At 38.1% G+C, this 24,139-nt stretch overlaps 1 protein-coding gene across 2 annotated transcripts in view; it reads left to right on the forward strand.

Annotated features, from left to right (window-relative positions):
• LOC149803264 (uncharacterized) overlaps positions 1 to 24,139 on the forward strand; it is a 56,864-nt gene that overhangs the window by 17,498 nt on the left and 15,227 nt on the right. For both annotated transcript variants that reach the window (XM_089952914.1, XM_089952915.1), the window contains exons 3-4: positions 17,725 to 17,878; positions 23,707 to 23,847. In XM_089952914.1, the coding sequence (XP_089809040.1) occupies positions 17,725 to 17,878; positions 23,707 to 23,847 (295 nt within the window). The remainder of the gene's footprint in view (positions 1 to 17,724; positions 17,879 to 23,706; positions 23,848 to 24,139) is intronic.

Here is a 24,139-nt window from a genome sequence, read left to right on the forward strand (position 1 = left end):
TGATCACCCCCTTCCCACCGCCGTGTGGAAAACCGGAATAAATTTTATCAAAATTTCCTGGGGTTTTTGCCCTCGATAAAAATCCGGTTTTTTTTCCGGTTTTTTCTTGATTTTTAGTCATTTTTGGTCATTTTTTGTTGCCTATAGTCGTTTTTTTTTTCGATTTTTCAGCAAAAACATCGATTTTCTCTAAATGATTTCCTGGGGTTTTTGCCCTCAAAAACCAACCAAAAACGGTCAAAAAATGGCAAAAAACGGTCAAAAACGGCCAGAATTAACAAAAACGATAATTTTTTTAATCATCCACGAGTTCGTCTATGAGCGTTCGATACGCACTAACGTCCATGATACCGCCCGTAAATAACCGCTTGCAAATATCAGCGGCCTCATTGATTATTTCCGGAGAGTTATTTCCGGCTCGTTTTCCTCCGATTAGTACCTCTAGCCGTGATATATCACTGAGAACACTGTTAGGACAGGTAACGCCGTAGGATTCTTTACCAACAGAGTATCCTTTTCCTTTTTTTAGTTTTACCCTTTTTTCAACTTCCTTGTGGAATGCGTCGTAATCGGGACCATCACCACGTAGTAATACATCTTTATGTTTACTCGCTAAATACACTATTTTTGTCCAATTCTTTAACGACTTTATATTTTTCTCGTAACCGCTATTGATATGCTCCTTATCTCGTGTTTTCTTAGCAAAATTGTTGGCAGCAAAATCAATTAATTCTTCCCTCCTGCTGCTGAGGTCTCTAATTTGATCCCTTGTGCTCTTCTTAAGTACATTACGGGGTATATTCCTCTCTTTTTCTTCTTCTGGTATTTCTTCTTCCGGTATTTCTTCCGGTATTTCTTCTTCTGGTTCTCTTGCGGTAGCACCTAGTTCTTCTTCATCGGCCATTGTAACATAAGGTTCTTGTGGTTCGGTTATAGCGAGTGGTGGTGGCCTCCGTGTTGTAGCAGCCGCTAGTGTTTCTAAAGACCTTTTTGTTTGTTCGGTCTGAGCCGCTATCTTTTCAAGCGCATCGAGGACGGGTACAGTTGCCGCCGTAACATCTTTGGTCGCTTTAGTTACCGGGGCAAAGAGTTGTTCGCTTCCAACAGTAAAATCGGTTTGTAGTTGCTGTCGCGTTTGAAGTTGTTCTCGGACCCTGTCTCGTAACGGTATGAACTTTCTAAGCGCTGCTAGCCGCTCTCTGGCTAGCCGAGTAGTGAGTGATTCACCTACCATTATTGCAATTGCGAAGCAATTTCTAATTTCTCGCCGGAGTTTTCGTCTATAATCCTTCTAATGTTTTTGATCTTGCTAGAAATCTCCCGGCGTCGTTCATAAACACGTCCGAGTTTTTTTCGTGTTATTTCAACGGCAGTGAATAGTCCAATGAATGCATTTGCGTCATTGTGGTACAAGTTTTCATTGATCGTATGTTGTAATCGTTTTATGAAAAAGTACTCGCGGGCCAGGGTAAAACGCCCCCGTTTCGATTGTTCGTTAATAATCTCATAATCGGATAATATTTTTTCACTGTCGAGACCATCAGATAATTCAATTCCTTGATTTTTTAATTTTGAAATCTCGGCTAATATATTATTGATGTCTTCGATATTCATTATTCTTATAGAACATCTTGTTTTTGAATAAAAAAAAATGAAACCCCGTGTATCAATCCCGAGGTGTTCAACAATACTGAATACTTTGTTTTCTTCCGGAATGGACAATTTATTGTCATGGCGACTTCGTCAGCGCCATGGGCGCCGGTGACTTCGTATCTATATATGAAAATCGAATTCTATGCCCGGTCTTTTTTGAGATTGCTGTTTGATATACTCGTTCTGCTACTTTTCGTATTGAGGCGATACAAATGTCAAAGTATCTACTGGCTTCATTCATCGACTGAAATATTTTTTCCTCGTGAGTTGTTGTATCAAATGACTTTACGGGTTTTGCTTTCTTTGGGTATTTACCGGTTTGGCCTTTTTTGGTATTTTGACTCTGCGAGACAGCTTGCAAGTTTATAAGAGAATTATCAGTCTTATTATTATTAATATGATCAATCACAAGTCCATTTTCGATTAATCCGTTGAATACCTCAAATACCGCCCTATGAACATGGTACTTCTTCTTTCCGGCACCAAACATCAGATACCCCTGATTACTTACGGTACCAACCGGCTTCTTCAGTTTGCGGTTTCTAACAATGCCGTCGCGAGATGCCTCGTAATTGACGAGCACAGGATGCGGCTGAAATTCTTGGTCCATTTGTATAATAATACTATTTGTCTAATTTATTATTTGGTTTAATTATAAATCTTTCAACGTAGTCTTGGGGGGTTTTGATGACGAAGTCGGCGGTGGGGTCAATGACGGCGTTTTTAATTCGCTTGTCATAATAGCGTTTTAGTTCCCTGTATCGCTTTCCTCCACAATTAATACACAACTGCGATTTCCCTCTTACACCGACGTGACAAACCAAGCACGGGAGGGGGCCAAGAGAACCATTACGAACGCTTTGTAAATGATACCCGCAGAATTCACCTCTACATGATTTATTGCACGGGGTTGTCGACCCAATCATCAACCATTTGCAGTGATTCATTATACTATATTCTTTCATTTAAATACTTGTTTTAATTATATGGATGAGTTCGAGAGATTGGCAGCAATTAAGCCCTGGAAAAATATTAAGTTCAATCTCGATAGAGTCCTCAAGGACACACCAAAAGCGTTAATAAACGATAGAACCCTGTTGAGTAAAATACGCGATTGTATCGATGAATTCAAGCGTGATGGCGCATCTCATAGTTGGTCAACATTTCGAATTGATGGCGTTGTTGATGCTACCATGAACGACAACCGCGCAGCAACGATAATATCACAACTTGACGGTAAAAAGTATTTCTTCAGAGTAAAATTCATTGTCCGGGTGGAATCAGGTAATTGGATCATACGTGATAAATTTGAACCAGTTCTCAGCGACAAGAAAACAGTCATTGTTAGCCGCGACTCCAAGCCGGGGCTGTTAACCGGAATTGACAGACCATACTATGAACGGGCGTATCCTGAAACAGCAGTTGTTTATGGAATATACCCGTTAAATAAGAAACCTGATATCGGAAAACTGAAACCAATGAAACAGTCAACGGGGATAAATTGTGTAGCAGAACGAGTAACAGAGCATTTTACAAATGCGTGTCGAGGAAACAAATTGACTGATTTACGACGTAGCAAAATCAACCAGTGGGAGGAGACAGTGCGCGAGCGTGGAGCAACCATCAGCGACATAGCGAGATTAGAAACGTCGTTGAGATTTCCAATAACCGTTACAACGATAACCGGTGAAGTATTACACGAATCAAAGTACAAATCAAATGGGGCCCCAATCAAAATTATTGATCATAACGAACACGCATGGACGCCCGCGATCACAGTGTTTCCACGGGATAGAACAGTAAAGTATATTCCCGAAGAATTCCTGGAAGAGAACGGGTTTCTCGCGGAGAGGAAACTATTTGATGCTATCGCTTATTTGTGTAAAAACGACCCTGTATCAGTGTGGTTACTTCGCAGCGCTGATACCTTTGATCAGTTTGTAAGACCAAACGGCGAATTATATCGCACTGAAGCGTTTCACAACAGGATGAAAAAAACCGCCATAGAATTTGAAGAGCATGATGAACAACTGCTAACAAATTGTTTTACGATTCCATCGGTTGCGGCTCATGTTGCAGCGAGGAAAAATGCGTGGAGTCCAACACGCAAGGAATTTCTACCGGATGTACAATCCAGTTGTTTGGAATACTATCACGGTGGACTATGGAACACTGAATACAACCGCGACGCTATGATTTCCGTTGATATGGTTGCCTGTTATCCAGCGAGTTTTCTCGGGTATGGATCCGCCGCTGAGTATTTCAAACGATTTGGACACCCCAGACATGAAATGACTCGTGTTGCTATTAATGGACCACTGCCTGATTTTGATTTAACCGGATTCGCTCGCATAGTATCATTTGAGTTCGCGGCAGGACTTCATCGCTGTTGCTATATTTGGATCGGTAGACACATGGCTGAAAAGAAGTGGTTGCCAATAGCGCTGCTACGGTACATGATTGATTGTAGCATGCTTGTATCGTTGATTGTCAGTGACGCGATTATATCATACCGAGCGCAGACTGAAGTCTGGTTACCAGAACCGGAGCGTCTAGATAGCATAATTGAAGAGTCCAAAAAACACATCGATGCCGACGAGGAATATATCGTCGAATGGTCCAGGAGGATATTCAACCAACGAAACCACGAGGCAAAAGATCTCGGTAGAAGAATAATTGGTAAGTTCACACAAGGTGGAAAAAACTGCGACTACAAACGATATTGCTCACGGCTGATTATAGATGACGCAGAATATGATTTCGTAATCAAGGACGCAGTGGCGAAAAATAGATACGTGAACTGCGAAACAGCTTTCTTGTCCAATGGAACAAGGTTGGGTACAGTTGTTACCTACAGCGATGGAGACAGCCCAGCATACCCGCATTTGAGGGCGTCTATGCTGGGTTACGCCGCTATCAATTTATTCTCGATGATAAATAGATTCCCCGACACCGCGGTTAGAGTAGCCGTTGATTCGTTTTATGTTGACGTAGCGTATAAGGGAAACATAGCCGAGTTTACTAGTCCGGACGAGAGTTGGGGTACATGGAGAATTAAAAATGAAATACGACGCGATTATTCCCCGTCAGCAGATGTCACCGTTGAAAACAATTACCTACGCGGTGATAAATTGTCAGAATGGTCTAATGCACCACCGTGTTCTGATCCAATTTGTAGACACAAGACGGTTTATTTAAGCGGCTGTGGCGGGTCAGGAAAGACGACTCGGGCAATTGAATTATTTCGAACGCGGGCAAGTATAATCGTGCTTACACCGACCCATAGACTAGCGCGAGAGATAAAACAACGAAATGTTGACGCCGTTACTTATCACAGCTTTTTTCGATACAGCGGCGGTGAGTGGACTCCTGATCGAATGGGTGAAAAATTTATTCCTGGGGTTATCATTTGGGATGAGATATGTACTGTTTCGTTAGATGTTTTACGAATGTTTCTTGATTGGTTGCTGCTCGCGAATACAGCGGTAATCATGTGTGGGGATCATGGCCAACCACCACCATTTGTCGGCGAGGGTCCACATGATTGGTTAAGGGGTTTTGTGGACTATTATGAAGAAACCGATACTGATTACCGAGCACTTGATGAACAACTGCGCGGGGTTAAGAAATTAATCAGATTACAGCCGGATAGAATTCAATGTGAAATAATTCGCGAGGTGATTCCGGAAACGCCGTTAAATGAATTCTGGGAAACATGGAGACCAAACGATTTGATTGTAGCGAGTAGAAAGATAGTCAGGGACACACTTCAGCGGAAGTTGTTTACGTTGCATAAGGAAAAGTTTCCAACGCGCCCAGTGCCGTTATGTTATAGACCCGCGGACACACGGCGGCAGAACATTGAAGTTGAGATTCCAGGCCGGACAGAAAAACAAATTCTCGTGCTGAATGATATCGTGCTCGTTGATATCAGCGTCGTCGAGGACGCGCTACGTGCTGATAAATCCCCGTGGACGCTAGGATACGCAACAACAATACATTCCTCGCAGGGACTAACCATCACGGACACAATTGTTTGGATGGTTGATAATCGCATCGAATGGTCGAATCTAGTCTATCTTGCAGTGTCCAGAGTACGAAGGATAAATCAGCTTCGAAGAATTGTTGTTGACGAAGTCAGTGACTTTGTCACCGACGGAGTCATTGACGGAGTCGCCATCGATGCAAGCGTCATTGATAGAAAACTCTCGGGTTACCGCCAACAGGATAAAAAAAAACAGCGGCGTTTTGATATTGATGCCGAATTAATAATTGCGTTACGACAACAACAGAATAATCACTGCGCGAGTTGCAATTGTGTAATGAGTTGGCGTTATTCGGATAAAGACGCTCGCCAATTTACCGTGGACAGGATCGATAACAGTCTCGGTCATGTCAAAACCAATGTGAGGTTGACCTGTCTTGAGTGCAATAGATGCAACGGCGCTAGTTAAGACCACACGGGGGCAATTGAGTATCGTCAGGTATCACCTGTAGTTGCTCGCGTGTAAACCCCCGCTGTGGGGCAGTTGAATCCAGTCTGTAGATCGGTGGTCTACCAGTTGATCGTGTTATCGTTAATATGTTATGTGTGGTAACACTCCAAATAGGATCAGTAGCTCTTTTTTTATCGCCTTCAAGCTCTCCTGGTTCATACAGATATCTCACGGTAACATCGCCGAGAATCGGCTTGGAAACGCTATCTATTTTTGATCTTCCGGGTATATACTCGTATTTAATCGCGTCGCTGGGCTTCATGTTGATTGCTCGGGTAATTTCGTTATTTAACGCGGCAATTACGCCTGGCAACCTTTTGACCCATTCACGAGATCGTTTTTCTTGGATGAATTCCTTCGCGTATTGATATCCAAATAACCGTTCAGCGAGAGTCCGATTGAATCGTTCAACAATTGCCTGATCACGATGTAGCGCAGTATGACCTCGTCGTACCGCGACGCTATGATGTTTCAGCGTTGATAAAACAGCGCCGCGAAATTCACTACCAGGATCAACTTGTAATAGATTTGGCCAGCGCAGAGGACCTCTTCGATAAATTCTTTCAAACGCATCGGCTACTTCAGTTGCTGACTTTGTTTTTAACGGCTCCGCTTGTTTGTATCGACTCGCAACATCAACTACGGTTAGCGCGTATTTGTAACCGTTGTCATGCGGCAGAAATAGTATATCAGCCTGATGAACTTCATTAGGTACGCTGACATCAAAGCGCGAGAAGTTGATTTGTTTAGGCGGTGGTAGATAAATTTGCCATATAGCCTGTTTGGATAACCAATTAGCCGCAGTGGCCCTCGTTACTTTTGCAGCGCTTGCAAGCTTACCAATTGCGGACTTCCCCTTCCAGTATCCTCTCGGAGAATAATAGATGGATTCCATGTTGTTATTATAAACGCTAGCGTTTTCAATTACCAGCGCGAGAAGCTCCGCTTCCAATCATTAATTTACCTTTCATAGCCAATTTTACCAACCATGAGGCCAATTTTTCTTTGAAGGATTTATCAGGAATAGCATTTAACGCGTGAATTAATTTTACATCCGCGATATGACGCTGTTGCAGATCGCTACTTTTGTAGTAAGCAACATCATGAGCATGACACGCCTTATCGATAGCGTTTATTGGATACTCACCGGGTTTGGGCTGATTTTGATCATCGAGTCTGATATCTAATCGTGTTCCGGGGCCACAGTAGCTATATCCTGGGAGGTGTTTTTCTCCTGGATACTTTGCCCACGGGGTTCCGGGGAGTTTTGATAACTTGGCTGCAATATCACCTCCTCGCTTTTTTTTAAAACATCCCCGGGTCTAATAGAAATAAATCTAAATTTCTTTATACCGCATTGTACACACCTACCAGTAAGCGCCGATCTATTATTTCTTGTTGTAACGGTTGTCATATCATTTGTGCCAGTACGCACTCTACACTTTACACAATATAGATCCATAATTTATGTATAGAGACATGAATATAATTGACTTTTCAGCGACTAAAACAAGAGAACCAGTTAAGCATGTTGCAGCGTTACCAAACTCGATCCGGATGATTATCATCGGACCATCTGGATCCGGCAAGACGCAATTGTTACTCAATTTAATAATGAGATGGATGAAGTGGGATAAGTTGTATTTAATCGCCCCTAGCGTAGATGATCAACGATGCTACGAGGTGTTGAAAGATTTCAACGAGAATGCATCAGCGATCACTAAAAAAAATGTCATCGAGTTTATTACAGATATCAATGATGCACCAGGTATTGATGATATTGATGGCGACGTTAACAATCTAGTCGTGTACGATGATGTTATGTTAGACAATCAAAAAAACCCAGCTAGGATATTTTCCAGAGGCAGGCATAAAAACACTGACGTGATATATGTCACTCAACGATACACTCAGATTCCAAAAGTAATCAGAGACAACTGTAATATTCTTGCTGTATTCAACGGCGTTGATACACACACGCTACGAAATATTTGGCAGACATGGTGCGGCGGTGACATGGACTTTAATGTTTTTCGAAACTTTTTTAGTCATGCTCAGTCGACCCCACATGGATTTGTAACGATAAATTTACATGACCCTCGGACACGATATCGTATCGGACTTGACCAAATATTCGGTTAAATTGTAAATAACCACTTAGCAGCAGAGGGGGCGATGACATCGACGCGGTCGTCGCTGTGCTTACCGGACGCTGACGACGCTGGGATCGGCGCGCAGAAGGCATTAATTAAACCAAATGACGTCCGGACAATTGTCGATTTGGCCCCTCGACGATGACAACGACGACGACGTCGTTTTTTTTTACCAGGCGCTGACGACACCGGATCCGCTGAGTGCAGAAAGTACTAATTAAGCCAAATAACGTTTGGACAAAATGTCGGATTCGCCCCCCCTGCTGCTAGTGGTTCTGCCAACTTGAGATCTACACACGCTTAATTATGTTGTATGGGGATTCTCTGATGTTCCCTATGAGTATTAATCTGTTAATTGTTTCTGAATTTAAGATGATCCTCCTCATCGGTGTACAAATATTATTCTGTGCTGTGAACTCCTTTCATTGCCTGCTGTCTGAAACGCACATGCCTAACTAGCTTGAACAAGTTACTGTTCTTTATGGTTATGCAATTTTCAACATCTCACATGTATGGCCCCATGGGTATTCTCTCTTGGATATCTCTGTCCCAAAAAGAAAAGTTTTGAACCAGAGGTCTCGTTAGGATTTTAAAACTATGAGTCCATGGCTCCCATTTTGGTAAAAACATGAGCACCATCAGGAAAAGTTGCAGTCCCCTCTCAGAAAACTATGCCAATTATAACAACTATTGGTTGCCATACAGTTTAATTTCTAGTCTTTAAAACACTGACATAGCTCTTGCTTGTCCATCAGAGTGAGTCTGAATTTTTTCGATCCAAGAAAGGTCTTATTCAAAGCACTAAGCTAGGCATCACACACTTTCTTACACTTGGCTAATGTCCCTTTCAGACTATCAGTTCTAGCAACTTTAGCCCTCTCCTGAATCTCACATTCTTTGTCAGTTTACCGTTGAACCCCAAAATACTCATTCAAGTCTATGTCTCAAAATGTCATGATTCCGAGGTCATGTGCACTGCTTATTCCGTTACGCTCGGAAATGAACACAAGAATGAAAGCTGAAGTTGTTTATTTGATGTACTGTTATAAATGACCACATGTACATCTCTGGGTATTTCTGCCTCTGAATTCAAGCACTGTAAATATCAGTAGATTTTCCCACCCAGCTGCCAGTCAAAGCCTTTGATCTCGCCGCTTAGCTATTGCAGCATGTTCTTTTGATGTACTCTTATAATGGTGACGACCGGGGGGGGGGGGGCAGGGACGGGGAGCTTTCAACCACTAAATTTTGTCATTGTAAATATCATCACAGCTAACTGATCAACACATTTTCCCACTATGCAGGTGACTGAAGCAGGACTGGCAAGTCTTTGAATTTTACCGCCCACCTAAATAAAAAAAATTGGCATCCAAATACGCATGATTATAAGCGTTTCCGAGACCTCTGTCAGTTTTAACTAACATGAACCCTGCCAAAGATTCACTTCCTTGAATCAGTGTTTTGCTGCCTCTTATGCCAGATTTTTCTCTTCCATAATGCTGTATTAGGGTTTTAAGTCCAACATTCCCATAGTCTGCTTGTTGAGACATGGGTATATGTAATAAATATAACCGGCATATTGTTCATCCAACACGTACATCGGACTCGCACTCAACATCAAGTTTAGGCTCAAAATCACACACTGTTATTTCCAGTGACATTTTTCCAATGTCCAACAGACCGATATACATGAAATTCATTGTCATCATAGCTATCACCAGCCAGTATTTGCCGACGAAAACGTCGTCTGAAGACAATCCGTGTTGTGATTCAACCATTTTGGTTTCCTGTGTGGCCCTTATTGGAAACACATATTTGTAAAACTTCCACGATGAAAGTAAGGCTAAAACTCCATAAAATGCGTTTTCCAGGGCCAATAAACGAATCAAATATAGTTTAACAGCCATTCATGTCGAACCGAAGTATCCAGCTGTCTGGATGTCGCATCAAGTACTGTGAGACAGCTGCGGCAGCGTGAATTACGTCGCGAAATGCACTTTTAAAGTTAAAGTTAAAAGTTTAATAAAAATTGCAAAGCACATTTTTTTATATCTGCGGCGTTGACATAAGTTGCCGAACGCGTATCACTGCTTTAAAAGTACGCGAATTCGTACAAATTATGTGCACTCGCGTGTACTGGCACCATTTTCTGACCCAATGTTTTATTCACGTTAGACTGCTAGGAGTGGGGTAGATGCGATTTTAAATATATATTCGTTGTTTTTTTATTCTTTCTGACAACCCCACCAGCGATTTCTCATTTTGTTAGCACAACCCACAACAGAAGTGATTTTCCTAACCAACTTCCACTGTCAGAATCAAAATAGTTCGAAACAACCTCCTACAGAAGTATTTTTGAAGTGCCGTCCCCCGGGGGTGGGAGGGGGCGGGGATATATGTTTTACTGGAACAGCCCTTATAAAGAAAAAGTGGTCTCAGCTCAAACCAGAAAGTGTGGATATGTTGGTGTTTCTCCAAAAGAATATGAAGTCATGCCGTTTTGCTCCGAACGTTCATTGAATGACTCAGTTGTACCTACATGTTGAAGACTCTTCAGTTCAAAGTTGAAAGTTTTACAATTTCTAGAAAAGAATACTGTTAGTGTTAATTAAGTTCATCATCCAATCATGATTAGGTTGTTCTGGTCATGTATCTACTATCTAGTCATTACATCATTGCATGAAAAGTGGTTTTACCTGTTCACCTGTTAAGTTCTTTTTATAAGCAAACACAATTTTGATAATTTGTTTTTTATTAACCTGTTGTTGTTGTTGTAGGGTTTAACGCCATTTTTCAGCACATGATAGGCTATACATGGCAGCCAGTATTAATGGTGGAGGAAGAACCCAGGAAAACCCCGGAAAGAACCACCGACCCACGAGAAGCTACTGGCAAGCTTTCTCACATAACCACGTTGGCTGAATCTGAGACTCGAATCCATGCAGACAGAGGTGAGATGGTAGTGATCCGTAACAGACAGCGCTTTAGACCACTTGGCCACTTGGGACCCCTTTATTAACCTGTTCTTGTTATAAACAAATGAACACAATTTGATATCTTTTTATTTAAAGAAAAATAATCATAAATAATAAGTCCGTTAATAAACCTTTGATTATAAACCAGTTAGACCCTTGCTAAAATTGATGCACTACTTTGATCATTTCTGTCATGTGGCAGCCATATTTAATTGGTGTAACCAATGATCTGTGATGAAATTTTGACAGATTCCCATCTCTACCTGAAATATATTTCAGTCTCTAAGCTGAAACAATGCATCGTAATTAAGTTGGGCACATCAAAGCTTAGACTGGCACAGATTGCCTTTGAGAGCACCACAAGAGTCACTGAAGCATTGACTGCACAAAGTGTCAAATACTGTGATACAAGGTAAGGGAAGAAAACCCCAAAAGAGCCAAGTTTATTTTTCAAAAAGAAAAGTAAATAAATTGCAGATTTGATATAATAATGTATTGGTTAGTTTCATGATGAGTATCAATGTTACCATATAATGATATTGTGGTATTTTATAAAGCTTGAACATATTTACGACAGAGTAGTTGAACAGGAGTCAGAAAACAAAACTACTAGTGTGAAATGAAATGAGTAAATTAATGAAAGCAATCAAAGAATCCATTTCTTGATTGCTTTTGTTAATAAACTCGATTCATTTCACACTGTTATGTAGCGTTTGAGGTTTGTAAGCATTATTTAATCAAATAAAAATGTTTTTACAAGGCAACAAATCAAATATTTCACAGGGAGTGAATGTAATGTGTGTAGACAGTTTTAGTGCCTAGATTCGGTCTTACATTGGCCAGAGAAAAAAAAAAAAACACTGCACTGTGTAGATGCACATTTGTGTGATTTCAAGACATATCAAGACAGCTCAACAGGCCCCACATTAATTAATACATATTAGAGGAGACTGATTGGCTTGCAGATCCATACATTATAAGCATTTATTTTATGCTAGGTCTTGAGTTACTGAATTTTCCAAGTAAAATAAAAATACGGCTGCTTCCTGATAAAAACAACTTAAGTTCAGATCCAGGAAAGAGTGAACTGTGTATTTTTTCTTAATGTGATATCTTACTTTGAATTGGGAAGGAGAATTATGTAAATGTTTCTGTGTGAATAATCAGAAAACACAGCACAACATAAATGATAACTTCTGACATCATGCAAGATCCAAAACAGAAATCTCCTGCGCGATCCCTGAATAAACTTTTACACATTACTTTTTGTACTTTTAAGAAGAAAAAATCTTTCTTCATGAACCAGAAAAATACATATAACATTTAAGGAGTGACCCACGATCGTCTTGTATTATTCATATGCGATCTCTTCCCCAAAATGATGATAAACCTTTTACGTGTTTTTCCATACTTTTAAGAAAGATTTTTTAAAAAAATGTATGAGAAACATACATGTACAGTCAAACCCACTTATCTTGACTTCAGTTATCTCGAGAACCCTTTTGTATCGAGCGTTTTGGTCTGGCCCTGAAAAAATCCTTTGTTATGCTAATTTTCCCTGCTTATCTTGACCCTGTTAAGTCGATAACCCCATTATGTCAGGCATAAGTTTTGATCTTTAATAACATGTCAACCCACTTAATCCAACGAAATGTAGCTTTTAATGTCCATCTCGGAGAAATTGTACAAGATCTGATCCAGCATTTCTGCTACTAGCAGTACCTTGTACCGCAAGGATTAAAAAAATCGGTACAAGACCAAATTTTACCTGTACAAATGCTAATCAACGAATCTTATCAATGCATGGTTTATCACCTGCATAGTGTGAAGAAAATTATATTGTATACAGTATTTTAGAGCAAGGAAACTGAAATGAATGCATTCCTGACCTTTACAGGAGCTGCATTCATAATGGACAGTGTCACATGTCAACACCATGACAATATAGTTAGTTCCACACTGCATCGCGAATTTTACCGATCTGTAATTCAGTAAATTATCAGGCCAGCATTATTAAATGTGGCATTTTACACTATATAAAACGAATTAGGTACTTTTAGCTACATTTAATGATGCTAACCTGAAAATTGACAGAATTACAGATAGGATAAAATTCACGATGCTTTTTGGAACAAGCTAGAGTGTAATCGCATTCCAATATCATCACGGTCAGTCACCAACTTAATCCAAACACAATTAACAACTTTCTTTCAGAATTGAAAGTAAATAGTTCAAGTATTTCCATACTTGAAGCAAGTGTAAGCCTTCAGATTCAGCATGACTAGATCACATGACTTACAATTATCTATAAACAGAAACTGGCAAATTCCCATTCCAGCTGGTAAATAGATGTGGTTATAGATTTATTTTGAACAAGAATAAATAAAAGCACAAATGTTATTTTTTAAAAATCATAGTTCCCAGTATTTTTTAAAACGAAGTTGTCCATTGCTGTACCATGATTACAGATTCTTCAGCACAAACAGAACAAAGCAGAAAGTGACTGGTAAGAGTAATGTCTGAAACAGAAAGCGGATTGCTTTCATTTGTATTATTTTATCTTAACTCGAATATCAAAACCTTGCTATCCATCAGAGTGATATGCTGACACATCTTTTTGCACTATGTTGTTTTGGTCAGTTACATTTTGCTCCTAGTTAAAGTAATCACTAACAAAAAAAAATACTTTTAAAAAAACAAAAAAAAAACTACAGTCCTACATGCACATGTACTTAAATTGGCCTAGATTTTGGTCAGTGTGGGGAAAAAAAATTGACTTGCTGAGGCTACCAAAGGGATGAGGCTATTCACAGGGAAATAACAAGAACTGTAAACCACTGACATTCGTACAGTAACTTAAGTGTTGTAAAAATGTGACTTGTTACTTAATCTCATTTAAAGGACCTCCAGTATGACTGAATTATTATTTTTTATTGTGCGTTAGAAATGCCATTTGTTTTTAGAAAGAAAAAAGCAACTAATTTTTGGTGCTTCAGATGCATAAGCATTGTTCTGCAGTACATTTGTCAATTAAACACTGATATCTTGGGACCCGGTAATGTCGACAATTTTTTTACACCCCCGATGTAATCAGATAACTGGGTTTGACTATATGAAATTTAGGGAGCCACACCACGACCGTGTTATATCCGAATTCATGTTATAACAGAGCGTGCTATAGCGGGGTCACACTGTTTTTTCTCATGTAGACATACATGTAATAGTCTGTCAAACTGAGGTAAAATAGAGTTGAGTAGAGTGTATGATAGTGATTCAAGAGCATCCCAGGTACAGTACACATCATTAACACTTGAAATCGTGCATTTGTTCTCACCTCGTTAAAGTGTTATGACTCTTATGAGCTTAAACTATGTTGGAAGCAGAACCATTCAGTTTAGTAAAGTTCAGCAAATAATTTATTCCTGGGATACTAAGTTTGTAACAATATATGGATATAGCAGTAAATTGCAATACAAAATGCCCAATATGGTATATTGCGATACAAGTATAGAAATACTGGTATACTGTGTATTTTCTTCATCTACACTAAACTGTCAGCTGACCACTGTCTTCTATTAGGCTTAGCATCATTATCAACATGGCAGCTTCTAAATATGAGTTCATGAAGAACCCAAGAGCAGATAGTTCAGTTTGGAATAATGTTTCACTAAACGGGAAGTTTGGCTTCAATATATTTCACAAAATAGTCACAATGCATAATATGTGCAAAACCAAAATCGAGTATGCAGGTGGAATAACAAGCCTCTCAACTTGTTTACAGTACACCATTATTGTGCAACAATGTGAGACAATCCCTGGTACAAAATCAGAAGGTTTCAGTAAAGATGTATTGAATGTTTTAGATTGGCAGTCAGTACAAATCTTCATTACAAAGAATCACAGCTATCACTTATAACATTGCCAATTTCATCATTCACAACTTGCATCCCTAGCATTGTGTCAAATAGGGATTCTTGTACATGGCATTGGTGCTTGTTCTACAGTATCTTGTGCCATCTAGACAAGTTTTCTTAGAAAATTATCTTAGCTCTGTATTTAAAAGTTTTAAGGGACAAAAAAAATATGCATGTCCCTTGCATCTAAAGTTGCATTAGGGCTATTCTATTTAAACATACCACTACCCCACGGATGGCAAAATAAAAAAACTTCCATGCATGGTTATCAATAAACAATAATCACTTCTGTGCCATGTCATATCAAAAGATGCATGGGCATGGGTGTCCAAAATTTACTGCTATGACTGGTGGAGGTAGAAAAAAATAACTTCTATGGGTGGTCACCCATTTTTGAATGTGCCTTCCCCCCCCCCCCCAAGGGGTATGTTTAAATGGAATAGCCCTTAACAACTGACAGTTGTTAGTCTCTCGGGTTGAAAACAACAAAGGTTTGGAATGATTGATATTACTAATTACTAATTTACTATATTATTCATTCATTTGTCTAATCAAAGAAAGACATGTCAGTGTGAAAGTTTCTGATTACATGTAATTTTTACTTATTTTTGTTCCTTGTCATGATTGTACTGCAGTACATGAACCTTTTAATCATTATAATTTTATTGACCAAAAGACCTTTCTGATCAATCAAAATAATACTGCAATTCTTCTGTAAATTTGTATTACCTGCTGGTAGAAGTTTTCACTCTTGTTGATGTGTTTATTGTTTACTAAATCAATTTTATGTAATTTTTATATTTATATTCACTAACATATTGATTCATATTATTTATTCATGTATATCCTTTGCATTAAAACATGTTAATAAAGATATATCCCCGTGGTTTTTCAATGAATACATTGTCAGTATGTTACAGGAGGTTTGTTGTCCAGTCTTTTCTAACAACCTAACCACTTTAACCCATAGTACATTTTTCAGACTACACAGTCCAGTGTTAGAGTACCATATACTGTATTATTATCTCAGTAAAATGTTATCAACTGGTGTATAAATAAATAAAGGCCACAACTTTAAGTTTCACCAAATATTTTTGGGAAGTTCAGCTTTAAACTTGATAATATATAAACAGAAATGGATTGGAAACTTAGAATAACAACAAGGAGAGAGGGGAATACTGTACAGCTTTTAGATTTGTCTCCTCTGAATGGCAAGATATAATTATCACTTTGGTAAGATATAATTGTCCTTACAATTTTTCAAATGTGTAAGTAGCTCTGTACATCTGCAAGCTTTGGTCAGATAATACAGTAACACGTGTCATTATAACATAATTGCAGATATAACATGGTACTACTTACTATAGATCCCATGATGAAAATTATACATAAACATTAGGGTTGAAAGGAAACAATGTAAAGCTTAGTCTTATTTTTTATCATTTTCTTTTCAAAACACCATTAGTTAATAAATGTTAATAGTGCCAGCTATACAATGGTTCTGCATATTAAGCTGTTCTCAATAAATTTTGGTTCTGTATACATTGTAGTACTCAGTATAACAAGGCTTGGCACATGATGTGGTTGGTGGTGATGTATCCCTACTTCTAAGTTAAAACAACTGAGAGCTGTATATTTAGATTTTGTGCCCCAATATATTTGGCTGTCATTAGGCAGAATCATAATACCATTCTCAAGCAAGACACTGGTCCATGCAACCATTGTTTTAAACAAAACCCAGCATTGATGGCAGAGACTTTAAGTTCTTGCATGTGAAAAGGTTTTGATATTCTGATGGAGTGCCAAAGGATATTAGTTTTGTATGGAGTATGGGTGGTGGGGATGTTATCAGTTACTACTGGTAATGAAGTACTGGAGAGGTATCATTTACAAACTGTAGTGGATTACTGGAGGGCTATCATTTACAACCTGTAGTGGAGTACTGGAGGGCTCTCAGCTGCTGCTGGTAATGAAATACCAACAGGTTTCTGTTGTCATAAGTAATTGTTAATAGAGTACTGGAGTGCAGCAGTTAATAATAGTAATATCTCCATGACTACTTCTTCATAGGCAATTATCTGCATTAATTGTCTGTTTTGTTTCTGGCTAGATAGAACAATAAAATGAAAAACAAAACTGTGGAGATTACAATAGAATGTCTAGTAGATGCCTGTAGTGTTTTATGTACATGGAGAACAGTGGAGAACAGATTTAAATAAAAAAATTTATTTCATAGTTATATTTTTAATAAATGATTACATCCTCTCACCTTAGGTGTACATTGTCAGCATAGATGTATACTGCAGATTTGCATTACTATATGTAGGGAGGGTTATCTTTCTTTTAATAGGAATATATCTGATTTGAATATAATCACATTTTTGTCTTGATATTTGGGGGGTTTATGTCATCTGGCAAGAGTGTCAACTCTGGCTTTTATTTGCAAGACCATGCATAAATCTGTAAAAGGCTAAACACTGCATTCTGCTAAATCTTAGTACATGTAATTGATTATCTATTTCTTGCATTTCAGACACAAAGATTAGCTGAAACAGGGGAGGAGTGTTTAGTTCTGACTGCTAGTATTCAAGACAAATCATTTAGCCAGTTTGGCTCGCAAAAAGGTGAAGGCTTTTTGGGTGAGAAAGTACACATTCAAGAACAGTTCTTGGACTTCTGTGCTAAAGGTATTTTATACAGATTTGGACTGAAATTCATAGAATATTTAACTGAATATATTTTACTTACATCTGGATTGTAATTTATGTTAGTTCCACCCAAGGGAAAGTTTTACAAATTAAAGTGAATATTCTTAAAGTAGATAGAGTTGGAATTGTACTCAGTTATGTGCAGTAGCTGTGGAGATGAAACTTCATCTTAAAGTTATTATTGAAGATGTTATGAATTCAAGACCTGCTTGAGACATTGATACAAATTCCTGCAACCTCCCACATCCGAGGCAGACACCCTAACTGCTTGTCCACTAGAGTGTTTCAAATAACAAATAGAAATAACTTAATATTTCTTGTCTGAAAATACTTATTTCCCAACAGGACATGCAATAGAATTAGATATTAAAACATGTTTGGCTTAATCCAATAATTCCCAGGTGAATACCTCTTCCAAAATTTCAAAATAATGGACATTCGAGGAGAAAATGATCTTGCACATTCCAGAACTGAGCAAAAGTTATGCATCCTAGTTTCTTCTTCAAATCTGATACCCAATCATGATACCATCAGGAGTACAAGCACTACCTTGCAAACCCACCTAGCCCAAGCTAGTTTTTGGCAATGAATAAGATAAAAGTTGTCAGCCCAGATAGGTTGGAGTCAGAGAAGAGTAATCTCCTGATAGTTAGAGGGATTGTCATGAACTCCCCCATCCTTACCTAAGTTACTACTTCCACTCATGCTAGGAAGCATGGACCCAGTTTGTCCCAGTGATGTTACAGACCCATGTTGGTCCATTACTCGAATATATTCATCCGGATCTATTATGGTTTACTACTGTGTTTACCATATATATTGGGACACGCAACAAAATAATTAATTTTTTTCCCTGACTCAGGACTTGAATTTTTTTCACCTACTATCAATATGTCCCAAAACTAAGACATGAAATAAATTGTTCAATTTGTGCACCCCTCACCCCCACACTGCATGCTACAATAAAATACATAAACAAAACACTTATTTGATAATAAAATGAAAGAAACTTACCTTGTACTGTTTTCATTTATTCACTTTGTTGTCCTTCATGACCAATTTATTAAAGGTAAAAATATATCCATGAACTCCATATGTATATCATATGCATCCATAGTGTATATCGCTTTTGTCTGCTAACATGACACATTGGGCATTGATATGAATATAGGTAAACGAATTGTGTTTTGATGTTATCAGACTGAAAACTGGATCCAGCAAAATAACTTAGGAGAGAGAGAGAATGTTAGCCCATTGCTTGAAGGCACCTGCCATTCACTTATGATGGTGTTTAAGTTGCAGAAAAAAGATGAGTATTATATCCAGATATACATTATGTCAGTATCTCGCTAATAAAAATGACTGAAAAATTGTTAAAGCTATGTTAAAACGCCAAATCTCACACACACACGCACACTAATAAAAAATCATTATTAGAAAATGCATTCATTGATTCTTTTAAGAGTGCCAAATTATTTTTTCCACATACAAATTTGACCGACATAGGGAAGCCAACTTAGATTCCTTTTTGCATGTATTCATGGGAATTTTTAAAATAAAATGAACTCGTGAAAATCAGAAGAGAAAATGATTTCACTGACAATATGATCATTATCTTGGATGAAACTCCAGTGTATTTTGATCTCATTCCTGGACAAACTGTTAATAAGAAGGGGATTAAACATGTGAGAATTCACATGACTGGTGCAGATAAATAAAATCTAACTTTAGCCCTTGCAGTTTCCAAAGCAGGAGATGTGTTGCCTGCAAAGAGTTTTTCACAGTGTGAGGGAGCTGAAAAATATTCATGCATCGAAAGGATGGATCATACATATGCAAGAGAAGGTTTGGGTTGATGAGCTGATGCTGCAGTGGATTAATGAGTTTTATCTCAAGTACACAGTTTCATATTTTTTTTAATAAAATTTAAGTTTGAGTGTATTTTCTGACATGTAATTTTTGAATGATTTAAATGGTGTCCCACTAGTTACAACTCGAACAAAAATGATGTGTCCCAGAACATACAGAGAACAAAAAAATTACTTTCAAAATTAATTTATGGTGTCCCAGCAAATATGATGTCCTGATAAATATCGTAACTCAACTCTGGCTATAGAAACAGTACAGTCCCAAATGTTGATTACCGTTCTCAGACCATCAATGGTTCACTGAAGGAATAGCAGACAGCTTAGGCTCCATTGTGACTGACCAATCGGGTACTGGCTATGGTGTTGATACAGTATTGGATGCCCAAAAACATCCCTGGACCATTGACAAAACATTAGCAATCGTCTTTAGATTATTTTATCTAATATAGTTGAACTCCCAATTCTAGTTTGCCATCCCTCAAGCTTCCCCCGTTTCATCACATGCATCATTGGAGGCATCTTTGTCACCTCTTTCATCATCAAACTAAGACTTGCTCTTTTAGGCTCATTTGTCCTTCAGTCAACAATGTCCAGATAACAATTGGTCTTCTGCATATCTATTGAGGAACTTGCCCACCTCTTTTTGTATCGTCATTTGCACTGTACAAGTTCTCACATCTATTGATCTATTGGGCAAGAAATATCAATTACCATTCAGACAGTTACTGTAGTGGGTTCGGGTCAGTTTTATTTTGTTTAGAAAGGCATCTTGCAGACCCAAGTGTCAATGTACCTTTCTTTTTTGCAGCAATGTCTCCCACCTATATTTAATAAGGCTTTTTATAAGAAGCATACTGGTTGTTTTTTTTTACAATGAGGTAACAGCTATTGACAGAGACATTACATGTCTGGGAAGAGCAAGGCCAACATCTTTTTGTACAGACAAATCTTTTCTTGGCATGTAACTATTTGAAATGTGAAATCCATGCCATGTTTCAGCAATCTGAACACATCCTAGCCATGCCCATATTGATTTGGTTTCCTTGGCAAATTTTTACGCAGTCTGAACACAGCTAAACCTTTATGTTGAGAACCCATTGGCACTCCTCTTGGGGATTCAGTGTTTTATATGGCTAATACATTTACAGAGCAGTTAAACACTCACTCACCTATTGCCCTAGCTGCATGTGTTATTCTTGATCTGCCAGAAGAGCTGTTTTTCTCTCTACATCCATTATCTGGGCAATCAGCATATAAACATTTTTAGATCACATCAGGCCACTTTAGAAGCAAACCTCTTGTAACCAATGACACAGAGCCATTCCATCATTTCCTTGGAGAGATTAAAGAAACTGGAAGGACCCTCTAAGGCATGCATAACAAGGGATAAACCCATCCCATTTTCCAGGTCCGATCTGCAATAATGCCATGAATACACTTCCTTTCTAACATCTCATTTGGATAATTCAACTTTTCCACATAATGGGAGACAGTACCTCACTGATACATGGATGATACAGGTTGTTGTAGATGACTTCCAGACCACATTCTATACCCTTACCCCATTATCCATTATTACATATGTTCCAAGAGACCCATACAAATGGGACATCTTGCAGAACAATGAACACTTGGAATTTACTTAGGCTGTTCTTGCTGCCAAAGGCCAATGTCATGCTTGGTCTGGTCATAAATGAAGTTTCAACCTTTACATCATTGCCCTGGGCGGCCAATTGGTCTAAGGCAATAACCTTTACAGATCACTGACATCTCACCTCTGTCCATGTATTCTGAGACATGGGCATGGCAAACGTAGGTATGTGAGACAGTTTGCCAGTAGCTTCCAATGGGTTGGTAGTTCTTCCCAGGGTTTTCCTCAGACCAAACATTTTGGCTGCCATGTATCATGTGCTAAAACTGGCATTAAACCCAAAATAATAACAGCAAGAGCAGAAAATGTTAAAAATATTGAAACTGAATAATTGTGAATGGCATCTTAGAGGCACATCTGTAACAAAGTCAGATATGTGTAATAAATTTCATGGACACATCTTTGATTGTTTTGGGCCTTTGCACTGGAAATGGAAGTGTGGATAAAAGATGGATGAACAAATTTTAAAAAATATTTAAATTATTGAAAATGAAGAATTGTTGTTGTTGTTGTTGTAGGGTTTAATGCCATTTTTCAGCACATGATAGGCTATATATGGCAACCATTATTAATGGTGGAGGAAGAACCACTAACCCACGAGAAGCTACTGGCAAGCTTTCTCACATACTCACATTGGCTGAATCCGAGACTCAAACCCATGCAGACAGAGGTGAGATGGCAGTGATCTGTAACAGAGAGTGCTTTAGACCACATCTACACCACTAGTCTGTATTATCTACCAAATTTCATAGAGATGTCTCTAACAGTTTTAAAGGACTGGTATGCTTTGGAAACAAAAGTATGAGTGATGGAAGAATAGAGAAACATATACGACAGAACACAAGACAAATTTATACCACTGTTGTCAGATATGTTTATCACGTTCCATACAGATATATTGAACTGTTATGGACTTATGCCCTGTATATGGCCACCCATTCTGAACTGGGAAGGTGACATTTCCAGTAGGGGACTATATTTATGAGAAGTATATGTATGTGTATTGTTATGTATATTTAATTTGTACTGTATTGTTTAACTTTTTTCAATGATTAGATCTTTATCTATATCTGTCTTTTGTATTTGATTTTTGTCCAAAATCAAGTTAGTAGTGTATCTGATGGGTGACATTTATTTTGTAAACATAATACATGGCTAATATTTCTCCATGATTATGGATTAAATATTTAGATGATTAATTATGGAGATAAACATGTTTTTATTAAAAGAGTCCTGGGTGGTACTTTTCCACTTGGAAATTCCTAACCTGATTGACATCTTTTAATGTTTTGTTGAGATAAATTGACCTATATCCTGGCTCATTTATTGTATCTTAGCTTTTTATATCAATGTTGTTTACTTGAAAGATTAATCATTCTTCCCTTAAGATTTGAAGCTTAATCAGTCTTATTGTTTTGTTCAGTTCTTAATTTGGCTGGATATATTTATTCAAATTATTATTGACTGGAATTACAAAGTGCTCAATAATATTCACAGACTAAAACGTTAATTTGAAGTTATAGTGAATTCAGATGACATTTTGAATGATGTTTTTATACAACAAACGACTGTTAGCACAATTGGCACATTTAAGAAAAAAAGGCACATCATTTGGGACACCACTGGAATTCAATTTGAAAGACAAATTTGTCATTTATGAGCCTGTATCATTTATATAAGATAAACTGATTAAGGAAACGAAAGAAAGGAAACATCATTGATATCCTTTATTGGCAGTAATGACTGAAAGATAGGAAACCCTTATATGTCCTAATAACAGAAAAGAAAGGAACCCATTTAGTGACTGGTTTCCTTTGTGTAAAGGTTTAACTGATAATGAAAGGAAAGAAGTGAACCACCTTAAATTACAAGTTAGAGTCCTTTATATAAAAGTTAAATTGACAATAAAGGGAGAGAAATGAATCTCCTTCTGTGTCCTTTATTGGTAGGTTTCCTTGATAGGTTAAACTGATGAAAGGAATGTCCTTAAAAGAACACTATGAGCATGTGTCCTTCTTATCAAGGGTAAATTTGTAATTAAAGGAGAGAAAAGAACTTCACTGTTCTTTACTGACAACTGTTCTTTATACTAAGATTAAATGGATAATGAAAAAAAGAAAAGAACCTCCATTTTTTGTCCTCTATGAGGATGTGTTCTTTAGATGGAGGTGTCTGAATAAACAGCTTTAAATCAGTAAACCAAATTATAAATTTCACAAAAACGGAGGTATGGATGGTAATTTACTGCTGAAATTGTTTCTTAAGTCTTTTTTTCCAATTAATTGTAGTTCCAGATAGTCTTATCCTACAGACCCAGGGTGATTCTGCTGCCCATGGCGCTGCTAATGTAGATGAAACTGACCAAAGCTTAAGACCAGTGGCTCTCTACAGAAATTACCTTCCAACTACTGAAGGTGAAACAGATAGAGGTAAATTCTGTGAGAATGGGAGTAAATTCTGTGAAGATGCAACAAGACTTTAACTTTTTTTCATTCAGTCATTATTCAGCAGGTACTAGCGTATTTTGGATCAAGTCAGAATCCCTGATTCTGAGATCTGGTTTGTGAATTTAAGTAACTAAAAGAAATTCTTTTAAGAGGTATCTTGAGTAATATGGTAACATTTTCCTAGGAAAAGAATCCTTTTCTTTCCTGTGTGATGTTGTAGCTTCGTGGACACTAAAGCTAAGTATCCATGTCAGAGTTATTGTGTAAGGTTCTA

The sequence above is a fragment of the Sinohyriopsis cumingii genome, chromosome 3 (genome assembly GCF_028554795.1).
Source record: "Sinohyriopsis cumingii isolate HCF-2022 chromosome 3, ASM2855479v2, whole genome shotgun sequence".
In the NCBI taxonomy this organism is placed as follows: Eukaryota; Metazoa; Mollusca; class Bivalvia; order Unionida; family Unionidae; genus Sinohyriopsis; species Sinohyriopsis cumingii.